We start from the raw sequence: 17,957 nt of genomic DNA on the forward strand, positions 1-17,957 counted from the left end.
ATGTTTATTTCATAATACACGCTGTATTTTATGCTCCTGAATGATATGGACCGCTTGGATGTGTGTGGAAGCGATCGCTATATTTATTTAGTTTTTTGAATCCCGCGCCAGGAAAATGAGTGACTTCCGGCTTCGGTCTCGGAGGAGGGCGCTGTGACGTGTACGGTAGAAGACGTCCTCTTCACGCTACAGTGTACTGTTGTGTATGAGGACGAAGGATTCAGCTGATTTTGCGGATTAATACGTTTATTTTTCGCATCACGCCAGCCAAACGGCTGCGGAAAAATCATTCTGTATGAGGGAGAGGCGTATGCGCCTTTTTGGAGTTTCAAAAGGTTCCCATTCACCGTGGATATGTACTGTGGGACCATTGGACTTATGATGAAGTGAGTAAACATCTTGTTTTGTATTATGTCAAATACGAATACAGCGATTACAAAGTAAACACTACAAACTTCCTTTAAATGAAGGACTACTTACGTTTGATCATTGATAGGCATGTAAAAAGCTCTCCTAATGCATTAGCAGCAGCACGTTAGCTGCGTTAGCTCCAGCCACCCTCCTCCGGGGAACGAACTGTAAATTGCTCTCCGCCGGGCGGTTTGCCGATCCGCTAAGACATTCGACAACCGGGTTGTCATGTCAAATAATCCAGGATAGCTATGTGTGATTTTCCGCTTTGAAGACTTTGAAACGTCACTCGGTTCGGGTTAGCATGTCGGCTAGCTGTCACGCCTTCTGGTTTGTTTACATTCTCCGAAGCCGGGGAAGGGAAATGACATATGTCCGATTTAGGTGTCATAAAATATCGTTCGGGAGGTGCGACAGTAAAGGTGAAGTCGACAGTTTTGACCATTATGGAGTAATTTTGCCATGTCGTCCTGAATAAATGCATTTTTATTATTTCATATTCCATTCAGCACAAGACTGTTATTTGTCATGACCATGCCATTTATTTAGCAATTGGGGAAAATACTTGGATAAAAATAGTATCCTGTAAAAATATTGAAGTAAAGAGACAGAAACAATGACATTTTGGGCTGACTGGTCCTTCTCAAGCCATTTATATAGCTATTGGGGAAAAATACTTGGGTAAAAAGAATATCCTGTAAAAATATTGGAGTAGAGAGACTGAAAGAATGATATTTTGCGGCTTTCTTCGTCGCATTTTCCTCGTTCTGAATAATTTCCCCTCAATGGGCTGAATAGTAAAATCGATGAGCCAAGTCTACCGCTGATGTCATCCACCTGTTGGGGACGCTAAAGCCCTATAATGGTAGGCGTGGCTAACCGGCAGATTAAAAGACTAATTTCTCGTCATCTGTGCTTTGCTAAATTGTTGTATATAGTCGAATCGTCTCAAAATATGATTGTAATTCACATAATAATGACATTTTAGACTTTTTTTCTCGTGTCATATGCTCTTTAAGCATCAGAGGAAAAGGTAATGCACATACTCCAATAGCAGCTGACTGTGTGCCGACTCGCTGAACGTCAGTGCGCCAGATGCGGCCGGGATCATCAGTGTGGTAGTCCACAAAGTTACACACTGTTCCGGGGCGGACTATGCAGACCGGATGTGCTCAAAATCTGTGTGACATCACAGCAGCACGCACCCTAAAAGTGGGCATCTGTGCTGCGGCACTAAACAGGAGAACGCGCAGGCGTCAAGACACAACATCTTGGCGGAAAACAAATTTTCATGCTAAGTCCTTTATTCAAAGTCATAATCGTGATTTGAAACAAGTTAAACAAGTTATTTAGTCGAGCGTTATCGTTACCCAGGTAGCAAAATATAACTGGAGCGGACATGGGCCAGATGTAATAAAAATTTCGGCCGAATTTAAAAACGGATCCACCCCAGAGACTTTTGGAACAGTAGGGCAAACTCAGCATGGATTCACTTGCAAGATCATAAAACAGTTTGAGCCAGAACTTGTCCAAAGTAGCAGAAACCACATTAATGTGTGACCCCGATATGGCAAAAATGTTACCCATTCTGGGCCAGCACTGGTTAAGATTTGTATCAAAACAGTTTTCAATATTAAATTTAGGGTCCGTTTCGTTCAATGTTTCATACTGTAATGTGTTTTACGGTCCCGAGATCCTGTAATGCTTGCCTGCCAGAACGCCTGCCTGGTCGTTCACCTATTCTATTACCCAACTGCCCACCGGATTCTTCAGACATTATCCGCCACTCCATCTGACCATCAATAAACTTTTGTTACTACAGCTAGTTTGCCTCCTCTCTCTGCACTTGGGTCCCCCATTATCCCAGAACCTTAACATATACAATACTGTATGTTGTTTACAGTCTAAAAATGGTTCATATTTTTTGGTGGAATTGCTTGCTTGCTCCAAATGATTTTTTTTTTTTTCTTTTTAATCTGGGCCATACATTGTAGTTTCTCCTACTTTGGACCAGTTTGCGCCCAAATTGTTTGCTAATCCGGCAAGTGAATTCATACTGAGTTTGGGGCAGATCTGTTTTACGAAATTGGGACAAAATTTACATTAAAACTGGCCCATGTCCATGTCAGTTATGTTTTGCAATCTGGGAATCTGGACTACATCTGGCCCAGATTGGGTAACGTGTGCCATATCCGGGCCATACATTGATGTCATGTCTGCTACGTTGGACCAGTTCTGCACCAACACTGTTTGCTGATCAGGCAAGTCAGTCCATGCTGAGTTTGGCCTATTGTTCAAAAAGACACTGAGGCCGATGCGTTTGACGAAATTGGGCCGAAATTTGCTGTACATCTGGCCAATATCCGCTCCAGTTATATTTTGCTATCTGGGAAGGGTCAGATTGTGAATTACTGTGCCAATTTAGCTGTAAACAGCAGTGGGGAATAATATAGAGCCATTATTGGCGTTTCAACGTTTGTTTTTTACTTACACATTATTCTTAAATCTAATTTGTAGAGTTTTGATTGATTTAGAGTTTCAGTTTTGCCAAATGCAAGCAAAAGAAACAAAAAAGTGAATAAAAACATATATAACAAACTGCACATGTGATAGTGATACATACTGTAGTTACAAATGTATATAATGAATGAATGAATATAAATTCTATAAAACACAAGATGTACAGTATCATGTTGAAAATATATGCTGATATGATTGACAAGTCATTTGAAAGGTAGGACTCTGGAAAACGTGGTTGAAAGCAGGAAAAAAATGATTAATTCAGCACTACTTGAATGAGCTGCCTCTATTTCTCTGACATTCACTATCAACACTTGACATAAATGGTTTGATTTCTAAGATGTTATAACTGCAACATCTTGACAGGTGAGCTGATGACTTATAATACGTCATCCGTCATAAATACACGTCAAACATGACACAAATCCAATAAATAAAGTTACGAAGTTGGATTCATATATAGATTCATGTACATATTGTCTGAAAGGCAGCTCCTGTTTTTGATAATTTATACAATGCGTGGAAAGATACAAGGCTGGAACTTGCTGTGAAGCCTTGTCAAAGGCACGTCTCTTGTAGGGTATATAAAACTGTGAATTGCTTTCAGGAGCTTAGGGAAAGTGAGCTGACATCTGGACACCTCAAAGGGTTTTTTGCACCACGCAAAATCATTTTATGACATACTTAGAAGAAAACAGTTATTCTCTCATATTCTAAAAGACGTACCACCTTCAGTGTCCCCTGAAGAAAATTGTAGATGTTACACAGATGAACTGATGTCAACTGATGACGTTTCGCAGATCAAAGTTTAACCAAAGAAATCCAGGAGAATGGTGATATTATGGACTGCAAAGAAACTCTGTAAAGCAATGGTGCCCAACCTTTTTACCGCGGACTGGTAAATGCAAGTTAATTTTTTTACATGGACCAAGCGGTGGGAGTAGGAGGGTTGGGTAAAGCGTAAAGCCAAATAGCCATCCGCGAAATGTGCCGATGACTCCCAAGAGCCTGTTTACCACACACCAAGCACCGCTGGCACTACTATGAAAAGAAAAAAAGTTTCTGAAACATATTCATAGTGTGCTATCATATTTGTTGTATGAAGAGCGCATGCACAGTAAATATGTAGGTGCAGCAGTGTTAACAAATTGGGCGGGTTTCAGCTCAACTGGGCGGGTTATATTAACGGTGTGATTGGCCTGGAGACTGTATTTCTGATCTCCATACTTTGCATATCGATAGCGCTTCATGTGCTATGGGTTTAAAAAAGAAATAATTATTTCTCTTGCGGCCCGGTACCAAGTGGGCTGCGGGGACCACTGCTGTAAAAGTACTCTAAAGTAGTTTTTGTTGTGCTATTATTACAGTATACAGTTGATATTTAGGACTAAAAAAGAATCTGTGTTTAAACGTTGGTGTTTACAAAAATAAATTCCATTTTGGGTTAAGTGGCATGCTTATAGCAAATTGGGAAAAGAACAAGAGGAGTAGAAGAATATTCAATTATACAACATGTAGCATATTATAATGTCATAGTTGATTCAGTTGCATGATACATTAGCCTGTTTCACTTGTATTGTTGTAACCAGACATTCTACAATATGCATCATCCTGAATATGTATTCACAGGGTTATTAAAAAAACAAATTAGATGAATCTATTAAAATGTCAGAATGTGGGCGTAAAAGTATATTTCAACACTGAAGATTTAATGAAGTTATATTCAATTGGAGTTAAAAAAAAAAAAAAAAAAATCTCATACCCTCCATGGCCTACAATTTAAGATGGAGGTTGACATATACTTTTCAAAAACACCTATTTCATTTTTCGTCTCATTATCTGAAGTCAAATCAGACTGAATCTGTCCAGTTTGTCATTCGGGATTACCAAAATTATTTAGTTCATTTAAATGCCACAATCTTGAAAGAGAACATTTCTTAGAGAATTTTATATTATTTTCTTCAATGTCAAAAGTTTACATAAACAAAATGCACTATATCTTTAAAGAACATAGGGGAAGCCCAGATGATAAGTCAGGGTTTTGGAACCTCTTGATAGGTTAACTGATAACATGTGAGTTAAGTGATGGCACACCTGAGGATGTATATAAAGCCACGCTCCACACAGTCTGCTTCCTTGTTTGAAATCATATGAAAATCAAAAGAAATTGGCCAGGAAATCAGAGAGAGAATCATGGAGCGCTGCATGTCTGGTTCATTCTTGGCCGCAATTTCCAGATTTCCAAAGGTGCCACCTTCATCTGTTCAAAAAATTATAAGTATTCACATTATATAGGTGCCCAGCCATTACATCGCTCAGGAAAGAGACAGGCTCTGTGCTCCAGGGATGAACATGTTTTGGTCCGAAATGCGTGAATCAACCCCAAAACAAAAGCTAAAGACTCGCTGAAGATTCTGGTAAGAAAGTGTCATTATCCACAGTAATAGGGAGTCCTGCACCGAAAATGGGCTGAAAGGCCACTCACCACGAATGATGCCTTTACTCCTCAAGAAAAAGTAAAGTAAAGGAGATTATAGTTAGCAAAAAGAAAAGCCTTAAATTCTGGCGACATGTCCTGTGGTCTGACAAGTTGTGGGGTTGTTTGCTGAAATAGGAACTTTTGTTATTCATAAAATAGACTGCATCATAAAGATGGAACATTACATGGTGATATCGAGGCAAAATCTCTAGATATCAGCCAGGAAGCTAAAACTTGAACGCAAATGGTTCTTTCCCAAATAGACAATACCCCTTCGCATACTGCCAAAATGGTTAAAAAGTGTCATGATGATAACAAAGTCAATGTCTTGGAGTGGTCATCACAAAGCCCTGATCTTAATCCTATCAAAAATTTTTGGGCAGATCTGAAAAGTTCTGTGCGAGCAAGTAGGCTGATAACCCTGACTTAGGTAGCTGTCAGGAGGGATGGGCCAGGATTCCAGCAGAGTACAGTCAGAAGCTTGTGGAAGGTTACCCAAAATGTTTGACCCAACTCATGCAGTTCAAAAGAAATACGTTTCCTTAGTATCGAGTAGCAAGTATTCTTTTGACCTGAAAAGAAAATATAAAATTGTCTAGGAAATTCTCTAATTATTGTGGCATTTAACAAGGTCAAATCATTTCGAAAATCCTGACTGGTGTGAAACAGGGGAGGTTTAGTTTGACTTCAGTGAGACATAAAAAATGAAATGTGTGTTTTTGCTCAGTGTATGTAAACTTCAGTCTTAAACTGTATATTAAGCTGTCTTGAAAAGGTCCAGTCTCTTAAAAAAAAGTCTTTAAAGGAAGTTCATTGAAGGGTCCTGCAGACATAAACATTAATTTACCATGTCCTTCCTGTCGCTATAAAATGCTGAAGGGTGAGATGCATATAGTATACTACTTTTTGAACAGCAAGCCTGTGATTCTCCATCAAGATTTTTTTTCTTGATTTTCTAAACTCTTGGTTTAGAAAATACATATATTTATGATATGTAGTGTGTACATCTTTCTAAGATCCCTTGAGTTTTTTTGTACTTTTTAAGGCACCCCCATAGAATTATTTGCCTATTTTAACTAATACCCATTCACGAAAACACCCATAGAATCCTACAATGGGTGTTTGCAACGAAATACAAAATTTAAACTAGCAAATAAGACAGCAAAAAAAGTGAGTTGATCCCAAACCTATTCGTCTCATTTCATCCTGTAATACATTCAGTTTTGGAACGTCCACAGTTCTTGCAATATATGCAACCAGAGAGATCAAGCAGGTAAGAAATTGAAAGTTTCAGGACAAGGCTGGCCCAGCCTGTACGCAGACTATGCAGCTGCTTAGGGCCACCACGAGGGGGCCCCAATCTGGCAACCTCATTTTATACGTTGTTAATAGAGCATTGTGAATAATGTGGCGCGCATTGCCGTTTATCTATGCTAACATCCATTTTCTTGTCATTACAATCTGGCAACCTGGGGAGTGACGTTGAACCTGCTTTGCCATGATTGGTGCTCAAACTTGCTTGGAAAATAGTTGCATGAATATGTCGAAGAGAATTTATCCTTCTCCTTTTTACGCATGCGTAGTTTGTGCAAATGCAGTCGTACCTTGCAGAAGCGGGGTGGGGGTGGGGCTTAACCGCACCTTAAACCAAGTGTGGACAGGTATAAAAATAGTCGGCAAAATACCCTGAAGAAAATTAACTGTCCTAGTGGGGTCAGTTTATTTATATCGGACATTATTATCAAGTACTATGTCATGTATCAGCCTGTGGTGAATCTACTTAATTAGTTGTGCACTCCCCACAGTACACATTTTTGTTGACGATTATTTTCCTCGGCTAAATTTTATTCCATGTAATCATATTTTGTACTTTAAGGAGCTATTGAGAAGTATCTTGGATTTGGAGGTGGAGTGCCGCCCTCTTCACAAGATGATGATTTCCCCAAATGTACAATTCAAGGAAATGCTTGGCAATGTCGTGTACATAGTTATGAGACAAGAATCAAGAAAGATGCACATTAAGTTACAATTTTAATACATGTTTACAAAAATATGGGCCCCTTGGCATTATTTTGCTTAGAGCCCCCAAATGGCTCTGCTTGTAATCAAAACAGTACTTGTCTCCAGTGTTCACAAAGTAGAAAAACAGTGTGGTATGAGAACAATGTATGATTATGCGTGACTATGTGAATTGAGCAGATATATTGTATGTTTATGTGAATAAAAGGAAATATATATGTACAGGACACGTACACACAAGTTGATTTCACCTCATTTCCTGATCCACAGAGACTTATCGATATAAAAGCCCATTCATTCACAGAACACCAGTGAAGATGCTTTCTTCTGCATGTAATTTTAAGCATTTCTTAATAGCGGACCTCAATTTCAAACAACTCTAAATCCTCTTAATAGATTATGCACCATCAATGACAAGTTGACAACTTAAAAAAATGTGAACTCAAAACAAAGCTTATTTTCCCTTAATGAAATGTGATGGACACCACCAATGAGGAAGTTTAAATATTCACTTTACGACCACATTACAGCTTACCTATTAGAGGAAACAACGCTAATGAAACATGATATGGAGAGTTCACCTCAAACAGCCACAACACTGACAGTAGTCATATGGGACCTTTAAAAAGCTGGATCCTTTCTCGTCTTCAGGGGCTGTCATTTTGCCACACTTTCAATTGAAGCGTCACAGAAGCAACCCAAAGGCAATTAGTTGAGCGGTCATCATTGAAAGAGGAGAGCAGCTGCGGTCAGGACTGGTCCTCAGATAGCTGACCTTGAGAGCAGCAGACTTCCCTGTGTGCAGCAGGGTCTACAGAGGAAGTGAAGATTTTTTTTTCACTGCTGCATCTCCTGCCCCAATTTAGATTGGTGGCACAAGATTATCAGAGGAATGAATCATGGAATACTTCTGCCCCCTACTGGCAAATGACGAAACCCAAACTTCTCAACTGTAAAGGCAAACGCTCTTCAGCTCTCCTAGGTGGTCTTCTACACTTTGAACCAGCCCAGGAACAGTAGGACATAATCTTGCCTAAGAAGAAAACATTGAAAACTCTTAGAAGACTTTGCACCGAGTTCTTATAAAAACTTTCTGAGTGTATTTGTGAAGTTGAATGAATTGCTTTTGAGAGTTCTTGACTTTCAAAACTAGGCCAATGCTGATCAGGAAATTGCAGCGAACATGCACAGCCTCATTAATTCATACCCCCTCTAATGAGATTATGAATTATGAGTTTTCCCAGGGAATAATGGATTTGTATGCTGAAGGAGCACACGAAATGACAGCCACTAAATATGATCATTTCTTTTGCCTCTTACATAAGGGTTCTTAACTACACTTTGGTAAAAGTGATTCATTATATGATCACTACTGTAATTACAGTCATAACAAAACTATCGGAAATGGAATTCCCTCAGTCTGCCATTACTTTGACTTTAGCCATTATTCAGACAGCCTGAGAGAAACATTGCCTGAGCCATGCAGTCCACTTCAAATTACTTCACTTCTCATTACTTTAAAACATGTTACCATATTTCAAGACCTGGGTTAATGTGTGTTAAAGATTTATGTGTCATTGTAATGCTCTTAAACAGTTGAAAAATCTATTATAGCCCAAATGTGCCCTACATTCCATGGTAATACATAACCATAAAATAGTTATGCATTTCTTCATCTTTCTCTCAATGAATAGAACCCCTTAAAGGCAGTTCACACATAAAACTAATTGAGCCCTTATGGCAGTTTGTAACACCATTATCATTACTTTAAAGCTAATGTTATCTACATCTTCAGTACCACATTAAATGCAAAGGTCCACCATATGTTTTAATCAGCTCATCTAATTTTATAAAGTTGTGCCCTTGAGATGCATCTATATTTAGCAAATAAGAACAACAGACATGTGCCGATTACCGGTTTCAGGGTATACTCTGGTGTGAAAATATCAAAGTTTCAAAACTGCAAAAATTTTTTCCGTCATACCGTCTCTACGGTATTAGGTATTTTTTTCATGTCCCAGATATTCAGGGTAAAACCTGCTTGCACCTGCAAGGCTCAACCCTCCCCCACCTGTTGTTGCTCAGTGTAAGTGAGTCAGCTGTGCTACACGATGGCTGGAGGAGGTGAAACTCTTGAACTTTTTCCCCATCGAAGAAAACGAAATCGCCGGTATGGGAATACTTAGACTGCGGCTTAGAGAAAGAAGGCCAACCGACATGTGAAACATGTTTGCGGAGGGTAGCTACCAAGGAGGCAATACCTCCAATATGATTTTGCATTTATACAAATTTAAAGGTTTGTAAACACTGTCATGAACGTTTCCCACCAGCTACGCGAGTTAACTCCAGCGTGTTTAGTGTGTCTAACGGTGGTAAAACATTTTTTTTATCCCTCTCTGGCAACTGTCTGTGTACAGAAAAAGAGCATGTATAATGTAAACATAATACGAGTCATGCACACATGATTTTTATGGAAAATAATTCAATTATTTTTGTTCTGATGGTAATAATGTTGAGCATTGGCTGTGGGTTTAGGCTCACCTACAAGACTGCATTTATTTTGATTTTGTTTAGTATATATTCTAACTTAGCCTTATACTTATGTTCCAATTTGCTAATATGTTTTAAAAAATAAAAATCACGTTCGGTTGAATTTTTTTTTTTTTTTTTTTTAACCCTGATGTCTCAAAGTAACACATTTTAGAGCTGTAATTGCAATATCGTGAAACCGTGATATTTTGGCTTAACGTTATCATACAGTCAGAAATCATACCGGCACATGCCTATAGGAGTGTAAACAGAAAAAGACGATGCAACAAAGTTAAGCATTTCATAGTGTAAGATATGCTTTTTTGTTGATATATTGAGTCAGGATTATTAGCTACATGAGAGGTCAGCCTGGTATTCTGTTGTTTCAATTTGATTTCCACTCCAGTCCAATCTGTACCGACATATCAAACCACATGAGGCTGAACTGAAAATGAACACAAATTCAGGATATTTTGCGTCTGTTTTTGTACAGAACTATATACATTTTAATTTTAAACTTTTAAAGCGAAAAGGAACATCCACCAAAAAGCAGCTGGGTAGTTTTTTCTTTTCTTTTCTTTTTTTTTTTTTTTAAATATATATAAACATGTATATATTTATATACAGTATATTTACATTCATTCTGCACCAATATATTTTCTAAGGAGAAATATGACAAAATATTCTAATGTATTTGAGAAGTAAACACAGTTCAATTTTTAAGCAGATTCAACCACAACAACATGTCATGCAATTGTGTAACAAGTTAATCTTATTACAAAATAATAATAATACTAATCCTAAAACCTGTCATGTAGAGCATTTGAATAAAATATATTGTAATTTACAAGGGTTTCCAAAAAGATTATAACATGATTTCTATTTGAACAATAGGCATGAGCACTCAGTTTTCAAAAGATATATGTCCCTGGTCCAACAAAAAGTACTACAAGGATTTAAAAAAAAAAAAAAAAAAAGACGAAAAAAGGGTATCGGATGGATTTAAAATTTGAACAGAGACTTCAGTAGTGGACAAGTTGGCGATTGCCAGTCTCAAAAATATGAGCCATTTGAATTTTATAGTTAGCTCCTTGAAGGATTTTCTCCAGATGGGATTTGTTTTCTCTCTGAGCAAAACTATTTGTGTTTTCATTTGAAGATCTCAATTCTTACGTCAAACATTTTACTATCCTGTGCAGCTTGAAGGCAGGCCAGTGTGCATCTTGCAGCAATGAGAATCAATATAACGTATTTTTCGGACTATAAGTCGTAGATTTTTTTTTTTTTTTTCCATAGTTTGGCTGGGGGTGCGACTTTGGAGCGACTTATGTGTGAAAATATTAACACATTATTATATCATTTCACATGTTATTTTGGTGTTTTGGTTTTTTGGAGTGACACTGATGGTTTGGTAAACTTGTTGCCATGTTTTAATGCTATAGTTATCTGAATAACTCTTAATAGCTATGTTACGTTAACATACCAGCCACATTCGCATTTCATTGTTCATTCATCCTGTAACATTATCGTACTGTACACACTTATTCAGCATGTTTTTCTCTATTGTATTTTTATTTTAAATTGCCTTTCAAGATGACATATCTGTCCTATGTGTTGCATTTTATCAAGTAAATTTCCCCCCAAAATGCAACTTATACTCCGGGGCGACTTATATATGTTTTTTTTCCTCTTCGTTGGGCAATTTAAGGTTGGTGCGACTTATAGTCCGAAAATACGGTACATGTTGTAACCAGCATAGTTGAAGGCTGTCATCAGTTGACAGGGCATTGGAATAAATGTAACATATTGCAACAAATTGAGATCTATGCTGTGCTCAAACCCACAACTTTACAATTTTAATAAATCAGTGTCAACAGAAATAGCAGAACATATTTACAAGTCAAATTACATGAATTCAAGAAGAATTCAACTTTTGTTGTTTTCTGACTTGCATATATTGGGTTTCTCTAGTAAGAACATTCCATATAGTAAATACAGTAATGTTTTCTTGGTTAACCAAGGCAACTGCAGAATGGTGAACATAACCTGAAATCACACTTTTGAAGTTCTCTGAAACATACAGATGATATACCAGGGAAATCACCAATAGGACCCAACAGCGACATACGCATTATATTTGTTAACATGGGTTTTTCCAGTCCTTCACATGAGCAGTGTGATATTTGTTCCCCTGAAAAATTTGATGATGATACAGTCAGATACATGCTTTCACTGATACTGATACAAGAAAAAAAGCATCGTGACTGATGAACCAAAAATGACACAAATTTATGAGAAGTTATATTTTTTTCCCCTTTGCTCTGATGAGCCATTAAAGGCTTCAAGTTCAAAGAATTAGAATTTTTGGACTATTATTTAGTGGTTTGGGCGTTAGAGAGTTTAAGGCATTCCTTTTCTGGTCAGTAGTAAGTGCACCAGTTACTATAATCACTCGGCATCAGCCCCCCAGTAATAAGCAGGATTAAGTCAACAAACCACCAGATTCCCAGGCCTCCAAGTGTGAGCAATTTCCCCACCGCTGTCCCTGTGTGTCCCAGGCAAAAACGATCGACACCAAAACAACCAAGGAAGAAGGAGTACAGTAGAGTGGTGATGAAATAGTGTCCGGTGTATCTGTGGAAACAACAAATGTTATTCGAAGATGCCTTCAGTGCCTAAAAAAGGATCTTATTCTGGCACCTTGATAACATTGCTAATATATTGGTTATCCATAAATCTGGTCACTACATTATTATTATTAGACCTATTTCAAAATATGCTGTACGTTACTGTAAAGATTTCATTTCATATTCATGTACCCCCCACCCCAATTTTTTTTGGGGGGTCACCATGTATGTTAAACTTGTGTTGTGCTGCATGATAGACAATGGGCCATTTGCACATAACAGAGACATCAAGTCACATCACGTACGCTGGAGATGTTGCCGCTCTTTCTTTTCCCGTTTCCTCCCACAGCTTTCATATTCCAGTCAAATTTTGAGACTTCAGAAAGATTAACTATGACTTCTGTCGTTAAATGCCACCTTCCCTTTTCAGTATGTTAAAATACTGCAACTGAACACACAAAAAGCAAAACTAAAACAAAGTAAACATTGACATTGTGTTAAGCACTAACCTGATAGCCATAGCTGGACATTTCAAAGACATTAAATACAAACTTATATGTGCTGTCTTAGAAAGATTTTGAAGCTTGTACTTGAAACATTCTGGAATCACATATGGATGAAGACACTACTCCTTTTTTTTAAATGATTTTTTGTCAGACACACACCAGATCATTCCTCTGTGAATGAGTTCTGGCCGGGGACATTTTTGCTTTTATACGTGAACTCAATGGATTTACGTAAAATTAAAAACATTGTCTGGCCACTAAGGCAACTTTTCTTCTCAAGTAATGCTAAGAAAAATCAGTTCTAGTTGTCAGGGTAGGCTAAGCAGTTGGCACAAGAAGGCAATGCAGCATTTTTTTTTTTGTTTGTTTGTTTTTGTGGGTTCCAGTCATCAGTGCAAATGTGTTTTTTCTTATTCCATCCATCCATCCATCCATCCATCCATCCATCCATCCCTCCCTCCCTCCATCCCTCCCTCTAATCAAAGAACTAGGTAAAATGTTGCTGACATTCAACAGCATCACAAATGTCTAAATAATAAAAACAATAATAATTTGGCTACCAAAAGTTGACTTTTTCTCCATAAATTGTTCCAAGTAAAAACGTAATTGTACTATATGCAGTTGTTTGTCCACCAACTTACTTGATGCAGGGTACATGCCCTCTCAGGAATTCTCTGGGCCCAGCACATTCGATGTCATCAAGTGCAGTGCAGACAACTGGTGTGTGGTTTACTTCTTTCTCAGTCTGGCCTCCCCACTATCAATAAAAACAGTGAATCAGGTGTAACTGTTAGCTCATTGCCGACATTTACAAGGGAGGCATGAAAGTTACATAAATTTGGGGTTTTGAATCATTTACTGAACTGTTCTTTTAGCTATGTGGAATGCAGATTTTTTTTCTTGCATGTAGAATTTGGAGGTTGCCACCTCTGCCTTATTTTGGAAGGCCATTAGCTCTTAAAGTTCTCACAAAAACATGTGTCATTTTATAACTAGGATGTCTAAAAAAAATAAAATACAAAAAGTGAGAACAAAAATGTGACATTCTTAATAATAGTATTAGTGATTAACTCGAGTATTCGATTAAAAAAAAAGATTCGAATTAAATTTTGCTGCTTCGAGTATTCGTTTAATTAAAGTGGCAATGTAATGGTTTATTTGGAAAGTGTTTGAATTTAGTTTTATTGATTTGGATGGCTAGACTGCCGTCTAGACTTCCTCATTTCACATGGCTGAATCCAGCTGCTCCATGTTGAGGCCAACGTAAGTTTTTGTTTGAGTTAAATGTTTTTTTTAACGCATTCATAATTTAGTTTATAGGTATATTTACCCAATTTTTGTGGGAATATGTGTCTAAACCATTTGCCAAGAGCATTGTAAAAAAAAAAAAAAAAAATTAAATAGCGTTTTATATCATTTAAGCTAGCAGACTTTTGCCATGTAAGTTAGCCAATTGTTCTTTTGTTGTACATAGATCCTATATATATATATGTTTTAATACCGTTTGAGGCTAAGCTCAGGTATTTTAATTTTTCATGTTCCTTATCCGATTACTCGTTTATTCGAACTGACTAGTTAATCGATTAATCGACTACTAAAATAATCGATAGCTGCAGCCCTAAACAGTATAGACACCTATGACCACAACTGTACATACTGTATATGGCTTATGGCAAGGTACACTTACCCCTACACAACCGTGGCCCATCTCCAAATAGGCGCTGTTATTTCCAGCATGGTCTACGGGGTCCTGACAGTAGATGAACTCCTCTGGCCTTTTGAGTAAAATCATAAGTGGAAAAAATATTGTGAGGAATGGAATGCCACAATGTTTCACCTAAAACAATCTTGGAAAATAATTGCTTTGACTGACACATCCTCAAATAAATAAGATGTATTGTGTAACCCGGAAATAAAAATATATTATAGTGAATTGCAAATATTTTAGTATATATACATGATTAGAAAGGCAGACTATGTAATTTATCTCCCGTAATAGTTGGAGAGAAATCGTGTGATTGCCTTGCCTTGCTAACGTTAGCCTTATTGTTAGCATCTTAGCATGATCAATGCTACTTACAAATAACTGCAGAGGACGACGGGTGACAGAGCGTTGTACTCAAACACTTCCGTGTAATTCGGATTTTCCTCTTGAATTTCATATTTGATCGTTTCGGAGGTCTGCTCAGAGAAAGGCAGTGCTGTCGAGCCAGGACCAGGTAAAACGGTAGCTGATTCAGCGGTTGACGAGTTTTGGGAATGGATTCCATCCAAACATTGTAAAAAAATAACTGTAAGTAACAAAAGAAACTGTCCGCAGAGCAAGATGTAGCTTACGGAAATCATTATCACCGTCAAAGCAAAACATAACCCAAGGTTAAAATTCCATACAATGCAAAAGACACCATCATTAGCGAGTTGGAAGTCTGTCTGTGTTGTCAGTTTCAGCGTTGCCAGATTGGAACGACAGTCCTCAGCCCAATCATACAATAAACCCGCCCAGTCAAATTAAAATGCCCAAATTACATCCCCTTTTTACAGATAAGATGTTTTCCCTTTATGCAACCCTTATGTGTATTGTATTATGACCGTAAAGAAAATATATCAGAAGGGGGTTCACGCTGTAGTGGAATTATTGCTGTTCTGCTGAAAAGCATCATGGGAGTTGTAGTTCTCAGGAAAGTTTTTTTTTTCCCATTTCAATAAACGCAGTAATTTATAAAAATCGTATATTTCTTATTTATTATGCGTAAAAAATACACGTTTGTCAGTACAAATCACTGTTGAATTTTGACAATGTTTTACAGAGCCGAATCCAATGTGCATTCTAGGAAAAGTATTATTTTGATATGTCAGAAGTAGATGTAAATTCTCACGAGGCAACTATTTGAAATACACCAGAATATGAAAAGAAATTACAGAGCATCTGAGGCATTTTTATTTCATGACACTTCTGGAATTACTGTACAGTATTTTGTTAAAATTGACTGTGCACCTAAAAATCCAAAATCACATGCAGTTCACAGGTCTACCCGTTGCGAGGCGCTAAAATGCCAGTTAAGTGGTCGCAGTACTTCATTATTAGCTAAAATGATGCTCCAATAAGCAAGAAATGCATCTGAACTTTAAGCCTTTAAGCCAAGGGCGTAGGTTTGCATAGGGACGGTAGGGACAAAACACTATCAACTTTCCAAGATACTCAAATTGTCCCCACCAACTTTTAAGCGACCTTATTTGCATTGTATAATGACTTCAGTTATATATGTAATTTAAATTGTCTTCCCATATGTTGAAATGATAGAATTGCCCCTACCATTAATGTAATTACAGTACTTTGATTATGTTCAGACTTACATTGACCCCTTTTCACTTGCTGAATGTGCCAGTCCATTTTCCCCACTCAAACGCTCGTTTGATTGGCTGATGACAGTGGTGTTTTATCTGTAGGAAGGCTTCGTTTGTGTTTTTGTTATTCCCTGTCTAAGAAGTTTTTTTATTTTTGTTTTATTTAGACAAACAATTTTGAGTGGTATTGAGACAAATATTTATTTTTTTGCATTTCTGGATACTTAAGAGATGACTAACAAGTTTATATTTCTTGTGTAGGTTAATATAATTTGTGTTCAAATATTGCGATTTAAAGTTGATTTAAAAATTTTTCAAAGTTTTCAAAATGTTTCTTTAGTAGTTTTTGAAAACAAAGGTTTGAATCGAACGGTGTATCACCTGAACCAATACATTTCGACTGCAAAAACCCACCTCCTTAAAACTGGGAGAAAAGAGGGTAAAAAAAACTTAAATTCCCTTGATTTCAGTGTAAATCTACTAGAAATAAGTAAAATTATCTACCACTACTTCAAGTAAATTTTATTCAGATTTCTTGAAATGAGAAAAATAGCTAGCTCAAAATAATCTTAACAGACTTGAGCAAAAAGTTTGCATATTTAATCTTATAAAAAACTTGTTTGTCAGAAAAGTTCTTTTGATTTAGGTAGAAAATGACCGACTTTTAGATGTAAGGGCTTAGTAAGAACAAATACCGTAGCAATATTTACTAAGAAGAATCTGACGCAATAATCTGTTAACTAGCTTTTAACACTCAAAACAAGATGGAGAAAATTATTCGACTAGATTTAAGAAAAGTTATCAGATTAAGATGTTATACTATGAATATGCATTGTGAAAATACTAAGTATAAATCAATACAGATTTATTTTGCATTAATTGTTTAGACTATCAATTAATTAGGTTCATATTGGTGAGAAATGTAGCCCTGACCGCCGTTCACTCAGTCTTTTTGGTCTTATTAATGTCCCGTCCCCAGTAAAAAGGGTACATGCAGATTATGCTGTTCTATCGTCCCTACCAATATTGAGACCAAACCTACGCCCTTGCTTCAAGGTGTAGACATACAAGTTTAACTGATAAAACTTTCAAAACCACCGTTCTGTCAAAGGTTCCCCAAATTTTATCAACACGCTCAATGCATTTCCCTCCCTCCCCGGGTCTTTGAAAATAGCCCAATTGGGCGGGAAGCGGCATACGCGCCCTATCTAACAACACTGGTCAGTTTGTGTATATCTTCCTCTTCATTTAAATTTAATGGAGTTTTGTTATTCAAATTAATGGCAGTAGAAAGTTGGAGAACGGACAGTGGACCTCCATTTCTGAGACAATTGAATTCAATTAAATCATCTGTCAAATGAATGCTTTCATGCCTAGGGAATTTGACCTGTAGAAAGTTGGTGGAAGAATGCGGTGGAAGAATATGTTTGTTTTTCCTAAAAAAATACATCTGCTTGTGTGTAGCATATTCCCTGTGTGGCATACTCCTGCTTCACAATCAAATATTCATCTGCTCTTCAT

The 17,957-nt window shown here is 37.2% G+C and overlaps 1 protein-coding gene across 1 annotated transcript; it reads right to left on the reverse strand.

The window, feature by feature from the left end:
* Positions 1-7,574: 7,574 nt before the first annotated feature.
* Positions 7,575-15,708, reverse strand: tm2d2 (TM2 domain containing 2). Its single transcript, XM_057830895.1, has 4 exons — positions 15,172-15,708; positions 14,779-14,866; positions 13,733-13,848; positions 7,575-12,592 (listed from the first exon to the last, which is right to left on the reverse strand). The coding sequence occupies exons 1-4, from the start codon at positions 15,435-15,437 to the stop codon at positions 12,379-12,381; spliced, it is 684 nt and encodes a 227-aa protein (XP_057686878.1). The 5' UTR covers positions 15,438-15,708; the 3' UTR covers positions 7,575-12,378.
* Positions 15,709-17,957: the final 2,249 nt, after the last annotated feature.

Source organism: Corythoichthys intestinalis, chromosome 3 (assembly GCF_030265065.1).
Source record: "Corythoichthys intestinalis isolate RoL2023-P3 chromosome 3, ASM3026506v1, whole genome shotgun sequence".
In the NCBI taxonomy this organism is placed as follows: domain Eukaryota; kingdom Metazoa; phylum Chordata; class Actinopteri; order Syngnathiformes; family Syngnathidae; genus Corythoichthys; species Corythoichthys intestinalis.